Consider the following 16672-nt stretch of genomic DNA (forward strand, 5'->3'; position numbering starts at 1 on the left):
CACCAAAAATAATGGACGGTTTATGAGACATCATATACTCGTATAGATATATATTTTTAATTTGGTAATTACAACTAAGTCATTATTAAGGATTCCAGGTCCTAGCCGAAAGATGCCAACGAGACTATTATTAAGCAATAAGCATGTATACTGTCCGTCCGTGTAAACATCAAACTTGCTTTCTAAGCTAAATGCTACAAGAAAAATATTTCAATTTTTATTAGTAACTTCATTGCATAAGCTTACGCCATTTGTAAATACATCAATAAAATTGACCTCGCTGTAAAATGTATCGCAAAGCCAATCTATCCAAATCACTTGAACGAAGTAGGCCTTTCGATTGATGCGATATTATGCAAAGCGCACTTAATTCTACGTACACTGTTATTTAAGAGCGCTATTACATTTCGGCGTTGAGCGAGTTTAGGTATTTTACGCGCTGCGGCAGGCCGTGCGAGCTCAGTACGCCGATCCCTTCTACCACACTCGCACTACAATGATGGATTAAACATTCTTGATCCTTCGCGAAGCATATTGAAATCAACCATAACAACACTAACTGTACTTAACTTTTAAAGTTCTAAAACTGTTATTTGGTAAGTACGAAAATACTAAATGCAGTGCAAATGTACATAGGGGCTGTTCATAAATTACGTCATCTATTTTTGACGATTTTTGACCCCCCCCCCCCCCTCAAATCATCCAAAAATCAAGCTTCGGATGAATCTGTTTCCTCCTACGTCATGTTACCATCATCCGATGTCCAGACCCCCCCCCCCCCCCCCACTCCTCCCATTTGAAACGACGTAATTTATGAATAGCCCCATACTTGTACTTATGAAGGTATATTACTCGAAAGAAATTATAGGTACCTACTCGCTTATTTACATGTTTCGTCATTGCATTTGGTACCTATAGGTTGTAAAGTTTGTATCAACGAGGGTTTAAAAACGAACTGGTACTGAGGATCTGATGATGATTAAGGTGGTCACGGATACCAATCAACCATGTAGTAACATGATTAGGCTCGTTTGATTCGTCTCAACAAGATCTTTGACACTGAAGATACACAGGGTCTGATGATGGAGCTGGAAGGTGGCCACGGGTACCAGTCTATCATGTAACTAAACAACTTCGTGTTTGGGCTCGTTTGATTCGTCTCAACAAGATCTTTGACACAAGACAGTACTCAGGGTCTGATGATGGAGCTGGAAGGTACCATTACCAATCAACCATGCAACTAAACCACATCGTGTTTAGGATCGTTTGATTCGTCTCAACAAGATCTTTGACACTAGGTGATACTCAGAGTCTGATGATGGAGCTGGAAGGTGGTCACCGGTACCAATCAACCATGCAACTAAACCACTTCGTGTTTAGGCTCGTTTTATTCGTTTCAACAAGATCTTTAACACAAGATAGTACTCAAGGTCTGAGAGTTGCATGGTTGATTGGTACCGGTGACCACCTTCCGGATCCATCATCAGACCCTCAGTACTACCTTGTGTCAAAGATCTTGTTGCGACAAATCAAACGAGCCCAAACACGAAGTGGTTCAGTTACATGGTAGACTGGTACCCGTGGCCACAGTCCAGCTCCATCATCAGACCCTGAGTACTAACTTGTGTCAAAGATCTTGTTGAGACGAATCAAACGAGCCTAAACACGAAGTGGTTTAGTTGCATGGTTGATTGGTACCGGTGACCACCTTCCGGCTCCAACATCAGACCCTGAGTACTATCTTGTGTCAAAGATCTTATAGAAACGAATAAAACGAGCCTAAACACGAAGTGGTTTAGTGGCATGGTTGATTGGTACCGGTGACCACCTGCCGGCTCCATCATCAGACCCTGAGTACTATCTTGTGTCAAAGATCTTGTTGAGACGAATCAAACGAGCCTAAACACGAAGTGGCTTAGTTGCATGGTTGATTGGTACCGGTGACCACGTTCCGGCTCCATCATCAGACCCTGAGTATTATCTTGTGCCAAAGATCTTGTTGAGACGAATCAAACGAGCCCAAACACGAAGTGGTTTAGTTGCATGGTTGATTGGTACCGGTGACCACCTTCCGGCTCCATCATCAGACCCTGAGTACTATCTTAAGTCAAAGATCTTGTTGAGACGAATAAAACGAGCCTAAACACGAAGTGGTTTAGTTGCATTGTTGATTGGTACTGGTGACCACCTTCCGGCTCCATCATCAGACCCTGAGTACTATCTTAAGTCAAAGATCTTGTTGAGCCGAATCAAACGAGCCCAAACACGAAGTGGTTTAGTTGCATGGTTGATTGGTACCGGTGACCACCTTCCGGCTCCATCATCAGACCCTGAGTACTATCTTGTGTCAAAGATCTTGTTGAGATGAATAAAACGAGCCTAAACACGAAGTGGTTTAGTTGCATGGTTGATTGATACCGGTGACCACCTTCCGGCTCCATCATCAGACCCTGAGTCAAACTATCTTGAGTCAAATAAATACATATAGAATGTCAGGTCGTTTCAAATATTTTTAATCCTGTCCGGTAGTTTATTAAACTGTACCATTATAAATTATAATACTATAAAAACGGTGCTAGGATCAAAGTCTCTCGTTGCGGTTTACACGCACACAGTATAGCGTTTTACACGGCGCCCGCCGCACACAATGATAAAAAACCTCGTCGTCGCCGTTGAAAATGTGCGGAGCCGACCGACACACGTCCTGCCTCTACAAGCTCTGCCGCGGCACTGAGCTGGCGCAGCGCGCGTCATCGGTAATATAGAGTAGTTTTCAAAAAATTGCCAAAAAATTATAGTAGAATTTCATAAACACTAATGTATACCAACAGTATAAGCAAACGTTGCAGATTGCTTGAGTATGAAAATGACTTCGATATTAAGTAGATTTTCGTAGGAATTGACACTTGTTTCGGAGAGAAAATCGAGTTCGTTTTACTTTGATTTTCTCTTTCTCAAAGGTATGTAGGAAAAATATAGTTTGATATGCCTAAAGTACAGGGTATTAGTAATACAAAATAGCCAGGTTTAGCAGAGTAAAATTCTCAACATTTCCAAATAAGAGCTCGCCATTCAGTGCTTCACGGGGTTTTTCGGAAACGACCATCAGAAAAAAAATCATTACTAATTTAATAAGTCCTTTTTCTAATATTTACAACGATATTTATAAAGATAAGAAGACGCTTTTACTGGAACACGTACTCATTGTTTCTAATAATGAGCGCAAAGTCCTGAATTTCGTCGACTAGTATCATCAATTTTGCATTATTTCGACTTTTCTTGTAAGAGCGCTCTTAAGACAGCTCGTGCCAACTAGTTTGCTACCATCACTACACCTTATAAAACAAAGTCCCCCGCCGCGTCTGTCTGTTTGTGTGTTTGTATGTTTGTTGGCGATAAACTCAAAAACTACTGAACGGATTTTCATGCGGTTTTCACCTATCAATATAGTGATTCTTGAGGGAGGTTTAGGTGTATAATTTGTTAGGGTTTACTCGTGCGAAGCCGTGGAGGGTCGCTAGTTTGGAATAAATTCCTGTAGACGTAAATAAATATCATAAATTAAATATATTTTCCAACAAAATAAAGTAAAAGTTATTAACGAACGCTCGTAGATTAGTGTATGTACCTGTAGAAATATGTTAAAATATCTCATTGAACTCAACGTTTCAACCGTTGGTACTAACTGCAGCTCAGAGCTTACTCGGGTGCCAAAAAGTCCTATGTTCGACTAATAGTCACGTAATTTGAACACACTGATAGATACCTACGTAGAAAATAATCGTATGTAATCTAGGTACTTTAGCGCATTAATATTACCATGATCATAAGAAACTGATCTGAATTTCATTCGTAAAAGTCAAAAATGAAATGTTAAAACGAAATATTCAAAAGGTCTAAATTTGCATCAAACTAGAGTTTAGACTCTTACATTCCAATGTGTCAAAGTAACCTTGAGCGTAAATAATGTTAACAAGTAGTAGGTATACCTAATACCTACAGTACCTAAATAACTACCTAGCGCCTTGTGACCAAACAAGAAACATGTCCCACAAAGCAAAATCTCAACTCAACAATTTTATTGAAGTTCTAATTACTTTAAAATTTTTAACATTAACGGTTATTTAGCAAAGGAAATAAAGTTTATAATTTGAATCTGAACAAAAAACAACATTTTCACACAAAATAAACTAGCACCAAAAAAATCAACTACAACCTATGCAAGTTACATCAATTTATCAACAGACATTTCAATTAAAGTTGGTCAAGCAGATCCAGTCAGTAGAAAAAGGCGGCAAATTTGAAAAATGTAGGCGCGAAGGGATATCGTCTCATAGAAAATTTGAATTTCGCGCCTTTTTCTACTGACAAGATTTGCTTGACCATCTATATAAAGAACAACACATTACCTGCATAATAACACTAAACAAAACTGAAAATATCTCATCACGTACTTTCCAACTTTTATCACTTGTTCAAAACAATATTTCACTCACACATCGTCAATTACGAATATATTTGACAAAAAACGGGAGAGGAAAGGGATGTAAGCCGATCCGCGGCGCTGCGCGAGCGCCGAGTGTTTTGAGCAAATCGCGTGGTAAAGAAAGACGCGCCCACGCATTCACGCGGCTATTACTAGAGCTTCTCGCCTCGGCCCTCTGGCAAGGTTGCCTGGAATACCACGATTTGTCCCACTTATAGGTCTATCTTAACACAATAACAAGATTTATTTTGAACACGGTACGAGTATGTGAGCTAAAATTATCCCAGTGGCAATGACACTTTTCGATGTCGATACTGTGAACGATAATTAAAAATCAATCGGTAGTTAGGTATGCGTTATACTTTATAAAACAACCCACAGTCGCGCACTACAAAGATACTTTTTTTTATCTTTCTTAGACAAGCTCACATATTTTTCACAGTTGTTTGGATCATGTGCGACAGTGAGTCTTTCAGTTCAGTATTACTAGGTAGCTCCAAGAAATGGACCTAACCGCATCCATTCAGAATCAGACAACAATCGTCGTTGGATAATATTTAAATTACTTAAGTTAAAAAAGTTAATCTTACTTTTAACGCAAGCATCACAGTGTTGTCATATTGCAGTAATAAATAATATCCTATTATTAAGAATGTTTATTACTGACTTTCGCAAATCACCACTGCAGTTATGCTATGCACCATAAAACGATGATCCCCTGACACCGACCTACTTGGGACTTGGGACAACAACATACCTTGTGTAGGTCCCTGGTCCTAAAATAGTGTTATCTTCCGAAGATTTTCTTTCCTTCTTTTCGTTCTTGCTTAAAAACCACCTTCAAATAACTATCACCCAGATACGTAAATTGCATTAAATATTACTGAATCGTCACAAGTTACAAGAAATAGGTACTGTGTACCTACGCCAACTAGAAGTGGTTTTATTGCATCTCAGCGAATACCACTTTCGCAACCGTCGCGTCGTATAAAGTTAATCGTATAAACAGTTTCTGATTATTTTCTGAAACCCAATTTTGTTGAACGAATATCCAATAAAATCTTCGCCGATATCGCGGTCATCGCAATATTTTAACATTTGCATTGGTTTTTAAAAGGATTTTCGAATAAAAACACGTATCTGAGTAGCTGGACCAACAAACATATAAATAACTTTTTTAAGTATTTAGAGAGTATCGCAATGGAATCAACGTTTTGACAACTTACAGTAATTTTTTTATCGTATGTCAGGTAAAGTACTCGGAAAATAAATAATTACGCTTAATAACCGTAATTCGATGCTCAGTGTGGAAATATACAATTATAAAATACATGGAATAAATTTAAAAATTACACGCAGGTACTTACAGTTTTTTAATATACAGGGTGACTTCAAATTGGTAATACAAAATCAATGTTTTAGATACATCTTCCCTTAGTTAAGCCCCTCAATTAAGTCTCATGCTTTTAAAATAATCAAAAGTAATTTTTATTATTTTTTTATTTATCCCATTTTTTTAGGCTTCACATGGTTATCCTAACATAATGATTAACAAAGAAGGTTAAATAATTTCAAAAGAACACTTTCCTCTTTGGTTATCAATCACCTGTCACAGTATTTATGAAGTAAACGTGTTTTGATTAGTAATTGTCACTTGTCAATCGAAAATTAGATTTTCCGCAAGATTTTGATATTACAATAAATTTTTAAATAAAACAAATCCTGAGAAACGGGTTACCGATTTTGCTACAAAAGGTGCCGGAGCAAAATTTGGAGTATCTCCATTTCCAGCAAGATGGTGCACCAGCACAGTTAGCTCTAAGTGTGCGATATCATTTGGACCAAGAGTTCCCTGGCAGATGGATTGGACGCAACGGCCCAGTCGCATTGCCGCCTCGAAGTCCCGATCTTCGCATGGCCGACTCGACTTCCTTTGTAGGGCGAAATTAAAAGGAGAGTGTATGCACTGGAATCAAAAACCCTCGATGAACTTCGCCAAAAGATAATTGAGACGTTCAATTCTGTGAAAACCAATGAATTTATTCTTGGCAGACACAAGAATCTCAAGAGTAATCATATGGATCAGACTTATGTGTCCAGAAAAGCGGTGGTCATTTTCAACACATCTTAAAATACGTTTAGTTAAAGTAGGTGCACACTTATCTACTTATTGAAAGAATTGAAACGTAGGTACTCGTATTTTAAGAGTGTGTAACATTCGGTAGATTACGTACATTAATAAATGATTTAATTTAAATTAATTCGCTTATTTATTATTTAATTTACCACAGATTGTACAGTCGACTTCAAAGATATGTTTACACTTTTGCACCTTACTTCTTTGTAATAAGGCGAAAAACGTAAACATATCTTTGACGTCGACTGTATCAGGGTACTTAAAACTAAACAGCTTAAGGCCAGTCCAGACGGGAACAGTTTTGCGCCAATCTGGTTAAATTGTCTGATCAAATCAGGTGGTGTGGTTGAAAACTCCATTTGGCTCGCCGATTCCCCTTTTATTCGATTGTAAGATTATGACCGATAAAATGGAGATGCGGACGCAAGAATACTAATTTGTGACGATAGTATGGCCGTTTAGGGGCATTATTTTTAATTTAGAGCGGTTGTCACCATAATTCCCCCGCCCGTCTGCACTACCTACTTTACACGAATGTCACTCAGTGATATCGATAATTATTAACTTACATTGATAACATCGAGTGACAGGTATGACAGTTGGGTATTTAATGTGGGGTAACCACACTTCGGGACTTTAATTATTTGTTTTATTAGAAAATTAGCGATAATTAAATACAGCAAATTTTAACAACGGAGTTACTGTAGTATACTATTGGGCATTAACTGAGTCCCAATGAAGTGTTTTGTATTACCAATTTAAAATCAGCCTGTATTTCATGTATGTATTTTAATTGATTAATATCTAGTCAAGCATTAAATATGGCTAAACTCTACTTCTCTTAAATGTCACAAACTTATACCTACTAAATGGTTTTTAAAGAAAATTGAGTTAGCCTAATATACCACTGCAATTTCTGCATCGATCAGTGATTTCATTGTTTTGAGGAGCAAAATAAAGACCTATAGGTATACAGTTTTATTTACCTATCTACAGAACTAAAAACACATGGGTTGCGACCCTTTAGTTGCCCGCAACCCAGCCATGTCATGCCATATTATGGCATTAAGTAGATCAAAAATTGGATATATCGTTATGTCAGACAACATCATCATCGTAATGTCAGGGTGTATCGTCTTGCGGCGGTATCACGGTCGCGTTTTTATCACCTGTCATGTCATGAGTCACTTTCGCACTTACATACTTGTTAGAACGTGACAGGCGTGGTGACAAATGATAAAGAGTCGGCCATCTTAGCCCTTTAGGGACATTTTGAAGACGTGAAAGACATTTTCCTATAGCGCAGCGACTTTGTGTATAATGTCATCAATGCCGTGGAAACAAACCTATGACATAACTCTACATAAACAGGATATTAATAAACTGTAATACGCGGCACGACAATGACTTAGTAATCTCCTCAATTATCCAATGTATTTCTTATAGCCCCATTATGTCTATTATGGACAGAATTGATTAATTGTATTATGGAAACCAGTTGCAATGACAATAAATTTTAATAACATCCTTAGCACACCCGTATTGTATTTCATAGGCTTGTAATAAATATTAACTCTAAGTACAGGCAAGATCGTTTATTTTGCCATGTAACTTTTTAGTGACATGAGATATAGTCTGTTCACAATAAAAATGTCTGCTATGACTTTTAATGTATCCGCACTCGGGAGCTATTAGTTTTCCTTTTTTTCTTAGCTCGTTATACTAATGCTGTGCTGGGCAAAGGCCTCTCCCCTTGATCTCCACAACTCTCAGTTAAAAAAGTTACTGATGAAGGGTACAAGTTGTTCCGCCATTTACGTCTGCCACGTCATGCTGTTCTTAAGTACCTACCTAACTATCTATATTTGACACATTTGATGATATCATTTCACAAAGCGGTAGCACGAAAAGTCGATAAACGAAATTGAAATTGCGTGCTAGGACAACAAAGACGGAGAATTAAGTATGAACAATGGATAAACAGTGCAAGTGCAATTTCTGGGAGAAAAAAGTACGCGTGACAGTGTTAATTCTCGGTCACCTCGCGTTGCTCCGATGACACAGTGGCCAATCAGGAATCACTGGAGGTACTAAGGTGTATAGGGTTGTCACCTGAGATGGCTGCACCAATAGTTATATTTTAGTAAATTGTTTGTAAGTTAATTAGTAGTACCTAACTCATTTTAAATATAACCAAAACTATCAAAGATGTAAAATAAGAAAGCTATTTTTAAATTGTTTTAAACAAGTGATTTACGAGTCAAATTAGAAACTAATGTTATCCAATAAGACATGTTCCTAAAAAATATATAAATAATGTTTACATAAATTAAAGTCCATTATGCAGATATCATTTCTCATTACAATTAACAAATACTTAAAATCTTACACCTCGTGCGACCGGAATCATAAAGTCGTTTATGTACTTGTACAGATTGTCCACCTCATTACGAATCGTTTTCGATGCGGTGTCAACCCTACCAAGTGCAACCGGTCGGTGACTCGACCGGCCAGACCACTTTCGAGGCTCGTCTTCGGAACAAGACGTTACATCACAACCTTGCTAACTATGCGCTTTGCCCACGTGCCAATGCAATCAAAGGCTGCCTTTATACCCCGAGTCTGCATGTTACAAATATGGATGCATGTAGGTTGAGATACTATTGCAAATATCTACACCTATCTGTTATTTCAATGACATGTGGTACAAGAATGACATCACACCTTTCTCTTATAAAGTTAATTGAAATACAAAAGTTATCGTAATTGTGTATTATTATCTCACGCATGACTTTGTTTGGCACGGATCGTAATCAAATACATCTAAGTTTGGCGTCTATTTCTAGGCAACTCGTGCCAAGTTATTCTACTCATTAAGATGCTATGAACCGGTTTATCGGTAATAAAAAATGTAAATTGTTTTATTGGTTATCAATCGTACATGCATAGGTAATGTATGTAGCAGTAGTAGTGTTATGCTTTCGGAGATTTTGACCTTTACACTTTGTCCAGCATTTCTAGGACACCCTGTCAGGGCACGCGTATAGAGATGGGTAGTGAGTAAATACTCACGGGTAAATACCGAATAAATACTCAGTATTTACTCAATATACCCGTATTTACTCGTTTATACCCAAATTGGTGGGTATAAACTATTTAGAGTGCTGAAAGGGGCATATACATTTGAAATATAGGTGTATTTTGTAAGCCGCTACTGGATTAAGTACTCAAAATTGTAAGAAATGTATTTTTAAAAGAGGCATTCCATACATGTAACTAATTGACACAAAAAAAAATCTCAGTAACCACCAACGTCTTGCACATCATTAAATGGGTCTTTAAAAATAACTGGAATGTTTCTAAGAACGTTTTTGGATAAATTGAATATTTTTGGAAAAAAACCATAATGTTTATCTCTCTATAACTTTCGAACCAAAGTTCAGAAAAAATATGAAAACATACCGGGAGATTACCCGTATAATAGAGTACAAAAAACAATATTTTGAACATCAACGGTTGAGCCATTTTTGAGTTTTCTTTAAAAAACCCTTAATAAAAGGTGGTAAGTGCCGCGTAAACACGCACTTTTGCGCGACATGCAGTTATCTAGAACATCGATAGAATTTAAGTACCATATTTTTAAAGTAAATACCTTCTTATTTAAAACAAAATTGTTAACTATGCATTATCACAATTTGCCTCTCACCAATTATTACCTTTTTTTCCTAAATTAAGCCTCCTATATGCTTTTTATTTTATAGATATTGTTAATACACGTTAGCACTCTTCAATAAAAGACAATTTTGTTCTTAAATCTCACTTTTTGAATATTTTATAAGAAATCGTTTTTACGCACCTAAATGAGTAAATACGGGTATTTATCGGGTGCTTTGAGTAAATATCGAGTAAATACTCAGTATTTAATCACCCCTACCCATCTCTACACACGTATAACGAATATTTACTTGTTACGTACTCATACGCAAGATGCATTCGGCTGTGTCGTCATTAGTAGGTCAACATGACTTACTTACATGCTGTTTAAATACGGTAAGTACCTGCTTAATCTAGCAACATGCTTTTACTTAACTTAAACTGCATAAGGTACGATTTTATTTTTTCCTTTATGGGCGGATGCTCGTTTTCCGAAAGCGACCGCGGATTTCCTGAAGAAGTACAGGTTTCATTGAAATGAAAAGTAAAACGGTCTTCAACGCGCCTATCAAACTTCTAGACTTACAACCACGGCAACAGCTTACAAGCACACTGCACGTGTGCTTGATAGCGATCACAAACGATTAAATTTTTTCTGATTAAATACGGCTATAAAAATAGTCTTCAATGAAATGATTCGCATTGTTATCTAACGACTGTCACGTGTGGATTTCAATCAATACGATCGGAGCATAATTATTTAGCTGCTGAAAAGCGGCTATAGTCCGACACGAAATTGTAGAAAATCAATGGGGGCGCCACTTCCTACGTTACTGTCACATTTTTGACGTAAAATGCTTACATGGCAACAATGTAGTATGGAAAATTTTTAGTTCCATACGACAACTGCAATTGTCGGAGGCACTAAACCCTGCCTTATACGTGACGCAGGGTTTTGTGCCTTTTGCTAAGGTAAAAGCTATTTAGGCAAAAGAACGCATCCCTGCAGGATGGTTTTCAGCGAAGCTTCAAAAAAAAAACAACGGGTTGCACTCCGGGAGTGCCGGCAGAAGTGAAAACTCAATGACATTGTAACAGTGTTTCGAGTGTTTCAGTGTTTTCAGGTCCGATGTCCGTCTTACGAATCTTACGGTCTTACGGTCAAGTGACCTGTCGCGAGTTAAATATTTTTCCCCATCGTTTTCACTTCAATAAACTTCGGTGTAAGAATATTAATCAAACAATAGTTCTACGTGTGCGTCGACTAGTAGCCATTCGATACTGTTCGCAATTTGTACGTTAGTTACGTTACGTTAAGTCTGCATTTCGTGAAACAACGTATACAAACAAACATCACGAACGACTGATTCTTCATTCAGAATACGTAAGTGATTTAAGTATCATAAAGTTTACTTGGCAATAATATGGCTGACATTATTGCCGTTTAATGTACAGATTTAACCTTTGCTGTCAACCTGGATCGTTGCGTCACTTAAAGAAACGCCCATCCCGATTCCTTTACTAGCAAAGGCACAAGAAGACTGCAAATACCAGTATAAGAACGCTCTTCATTATACCCATATTTGTTAAGGATTTGTAGGTCACGTTACATTGGCCAGCGCTAGCGCACTGATAATATACAGCCGGCGGCACAAGCGCGGATCGTGACTCTTTCAATCGTTTACTCTTAACCTTATTGTTAAGTTTCAATGAGTTGCACTCTACTTACCTAGTTCTACCTATGGACAAACACGCATACTCTGTGCTGAGACAGATGTGAGATACATAGCAAACTTATTACTTATAAGGATGAAACGTAATATAGCGACCGTGTTATTGTGATGTTGTCGCTGTTACATTTTGTTGACACTCAAAATTTATTAAAATAACAAATATTCCCGGGTCAGATTTTTTCAAATCAGGTTGATAACATTCGAATTCAAAACACTCTTGTCATAAATATGAGATTCGATGAAAAAGGAATAAGTAGGGAACCTACCTAGAGTTGTAGGCATGCTTAGTTATACGACAATAGGCTGAAAGTTTGATAAAAGTTGATGAAAGTTTATGCAAAGTAATATACAACCTGTCAAAAACAAAGTGGAATCGAACCGCTGATGTTGATTCAGGTTTAAAGCCAAAGGTTGAAGTATTTTGTTATTCATACGTCAAACACGATTCTTGCTTAGTTTACTTAATAAATAAAATATTTAGGTACTAGTTTTCCAGGCTTTGTTATATCAGTTTTATTACTCTAGTCAATTCATGTCCTAATCGATATTCATTACATAGTTACCGTTACTCCATTACTTATATTACTTTATTATTATTACAGAAGGGAGTAAAGTAATAGACGTAACAAAATAATTAGTTATAAAATAAATAATAATTAAAGATGTACGCCTTTCCGGCCAGTATGGCGAGTGTGGTTAGCCAATTTTAAATAAATTGTCAATAAATTAGAGTTTTAATTACAGTGACAATTTTAAATAGGTACCACTTGGAAAATACGGACACTACCTCAATAATTATCACACTATCACGTAGACAAAAATGACCATTAAGTACATGGATTTTGACATTTCCCGCGGTGTCTCAATATGTTTGTATCTAACCTTAATGCACTCAAGAACAAGAACAAGAATCTTGAGAACAAGACAAGAGCTTGAGTTCTCCTAAATATAATGTTATAAATAAATTAATTACCCAAGTAATGTCTAATAAGAGCTTATTGCCATAAAGCAAGTTGAAATTGTTGTTGCGTTTAATGGTTTCTGCCATTAAGACCAATTGGACTCGAGAATGTTAATAATTGACATTCATTAGCAATTACTCGTAATATTCACATAGATAATTTAAAGTTAAAACCATCAATATCTATAAGAAATCGCGATACTCATTATTGCAGAAATAATTTAAAATTAATTACAGTCAATATCTATAGAACATCGCGCGATCCCCATTGTTCTAATTGTAAAAAGGGCCATTTAGCGGCCTCGATTCCATATATTTTATTGATGCTTAGATGGCTGACAAGATGGCATTATTGTGTTAAGCGGAGCAGAGGTCAATGTGCTGTATAAAATATGGCCCGAGACCTTGCGCTGAGTATCGCGTGATGGTGCCATGACGAGGAATGCAACTACTAAGACTTAGAGATATACAAATTGCGAAAAGTAAAAAAAATTTAAAAGTTCTAGGACTCCATAACCGTGTCAGAGATATTCATGAAAGCTGAATCCTGAAGCAACCGGTGGAGGTTGTCTTTAATATCCTAGCAAATATAAGCGTAAATAAATACCGCCATTGCAGGTAATTACCAACTTAGATAGGTAATTAAGAAGCCACAATGGCACTCTTTATAATCTCGTCAGGATTGGAAAAAAATGGATGAAAACAGCATACGGCCGGTTGCTTTATAGATCCTTGAACGTAATCATGGCCATACATCGGGGTTTTCGGGCCGGGATTGATTTCGTGTATTTATAACTTTGTTTATTGTAAAATAATTACCAAACTATGAATTAAACGTAGGTAGTAAGGTCCAAATATGCTTAGAAATGTTAAATTAGTATCGTTTTTTAGAGTTTTTACCTGTCATTTGGCTAGTGCAAAACATTCCCGGCCCGAAAACCCCGATGTATGATCATGGCGGAGTTGATTTGCACTCGTTTTTGTTACTCTTAATTCATTAGTACCTACGAGTATTGTCAGGTCTTAACGGACAGATAATCTTAGGAAAATACTTATTATTAACGTTTGTCAAGTCTAATAAGCCCTGCAGTGGTATTATGGTCGCGTTTTTATCACCTGTCATGCCATGCGTCACTTTCGCACTTACATACTTGTTGCTTGTTAGAACCTGACAGGCATGGTGACAAATAATAAAGAGCCGTCCATCTTAGCCCTTCTGAATAATCGTTTGTCCTAATGTAATTTTGACATTTATGTTCGTTAGAAAAGTTTTATGAATAAGGGGGTTAGTAAATAATGGTTTTGGCTATGAACCAGTTTTGCAACATAAATCAATGCATGCAACGAATCAATGGTTCCATGGCGACTATTTCAGGCCGCGTGGGCGCGTGTAAAATATCGGATCAACACAACGTGTCGCGGAAGCGGAGTGATTTAGCGACGTCGTTTACCGTTGTTTACAATTAGCGAATACTATAGAAATATATGGTATTAACTAAATAAGTGTTCGATGGTAGAAGGCAGGACAAACAGGGGCCAGGATTATTCACTGTTGACTAAATGAAAATAAATAAATAAATTTTACACAAATCGAACTAGTCCCACAATAACATTTTAAATAGATAGTATAGATACAGTAACATTCACATAATTTAGAGAAAAAAATGATTCCCTCCCAAGTAGCATTGCAAACTGTATATAAGCTGTATTCAAGTTTATTTGTATACTATAAGCTGTACAGTTAGGCTGTACGAAGGCTGTATAAGCGCTTATACAGCCTTTATAAGTTAAAAAAGGGCCCAAATTATACAGCCTTTCGCGTTATTAGAGCTGCATAATAGCTGCATTACAGCTATATTTCGGTGTAACAGGAAACCACTACACATAATCTCTTATAAGTACGATATAAGAATATAAGTTTTAAATGAGTTTTTAAAAATAATTACAAGAAAATAATAATCATTTAAGAAACTAAAATGTCTTAACTTGTTCATTCGTAATATAGTAATGGCGACAATAAAGTGTTATAGTGGATGGTAAAAGTAAAAGTAAATATTATCCACGACTTGAGTGGAATATTATATTATTCGTAAGTGCCGATTATTATTTATTGTGAACCTGTGTATCTTTTCTGGCAAAATATTCACGCGCCTACAAAATAACAAAGAGAAACCATAACAAAAGTATCAAAATTCGGGAAAGTTAGTGTTTGTTTTTAAGGTTAGAATATCAAATATATTTATAAATGTTAATTCTAAGGCTAAAGTCAATTTATTTTAGCTGGTAATCATAATACGGCGTTAGTCTGTTATAATATTTGCGAATATTTGCAAGTATTTCTTTAATTATATTTACAAATACATTTTTTTTTATTGTAAAATGGCGACAATTTTTAAACAGCCTACAGGATAGTTGGAGAGCATTATAATCGCAGTAGCTGTGCTGTGTAATAAATGGAGTGTCTTTTACAGCTTTTGTAATTAAAACAGCTTTATAATAGAATATTTGTATTCGTTTGGCTGTATTTCGGCTCTCCGTACATAAGTTATAATTCTCTTTAGAGATCCGTATAACAAACACAAACCCGTACTGTAACTGTCATATATTCCTTTAGTTTTATAATACACTTATTTTCAGAAATCATTATACTACTATACTTATACTAGTGTAAAATTACGCCAAAAGATTGCTATAAGCGACTCTGTCAGTAATACAGAAAAAAGCTGTACTATAGCTGCCCTTTATTCGTTTAGTTTTATAATACCCTTACAGACAGAAGTTATACAACTACTATTCTTATAGGAGAGTAAACATACGCCATAAGAAATAGCTTTAAAACGGGGTTGACAGATACATTTGTACAGCAACAAGTGCCAAGTGATACTACAATACAGCCTGTATACAGCTTTTACGATAAAAATAGCTTGTAGTGTTTCACAACACTTTTAGTTTTATAGTAGATTTTTTATATTCTGATAAAGCACCCCATGCTTCCGCAGAATCCTTTATAATGATTTTATACAGCTTGAGCTGTATAATGTATGTATAATACCTTTTATACAGCTTAAATCTTTTCTGACACTCTTATTATCCCTTAAATCACTCTAAGTTCTAAATTGGCTGGTATATTGTTGTTGCCGACACTTCCATGCTACTTGGGCTATGTGTTTGCGTGGAAAATACATAGTGTCGGTACCTAACTTTGAAACCATATTATGTACTTTACTTCGGCCCTACAAATAAAATAAATAAATATTATAGGACATTCTAACACAGATTGACTAAGTCCCACAGTAAGCTCAAGAAGGCTTGTGTTGTGGGTACTAGGGTTGCCAGATGGTCGGGATTTGGCGGGATTCTCCCGATTTTTAGCATGTGTTCCCGATTCCCGACAAAGTGAAAACTGTCCCGAAAAACAGCTTCACGTTATAAAACAATAATTTCAAGTTCCGAACTGTCCTCGAGCGAGCGAGCGACCCGCGTCGAGCGTAGTGCCAATAATGTAAAATATCGTTGTTTTTAATACAATTACTTTAATTTGAATGTTGTTTTTTTCCCGACTTAAGTCCCAAAATCCCGATAAATTAATTTTTTTTCCCGATAATAGCACTTTTCGATCTGGCAACCCTAGTGGGTACTCAGACAATGATATATATAATGTATAAATACTTACATATTATATATAATACATAGAAAACAAC

At 36.4% G+C, this 16672-nt stretch overlaps 1 protein-coding gene across 2 annotated transcripts in view; it reads right to left on the minus strand.

The window, feature by feature from the left end:
• The window catches only part of LOC134791677 (extracellular serine/threonine protein CG31145), a 155630-nt gene that overhangs the window by 107235 nt on the left and 31723 nt on the right, over positions 1-16672 (minus strand). Inside the window, exon 1 of one of the 2 annotated variants that reach the window (XM_063762769.1) lies at positions 4410-4569. The exons of the other annotated variant lie outside the window; for it this stretch is intronic. Within the exon in view, the coding sequence (XP_063618839.1) occupies positions 4410-4447 (38 nt within the window). The 5' untranslated portion in view covers positions 4448-4569. Of the gene's footprint in view, positions 1-4409; positions 4570-16672 lie in introns of those variants that run through there. 2 annotated transcript variants of the gene reach the window in all.

The sequence above is a fragment of the Cydia splendana genome, chromosome 6, assembly GCF_910591565.1.
Source record: "Cydia splendana chromosome 6, ilCydSple1.2, whole genome shotgun sequence".
Classification (NCBI taxonomy): domain Eukaryota; kingdom Metazoa; phylum Arthropoda; class Insecta; order Lepidoptera; family Tortricidae; genus Cydia; species Cydia splendana.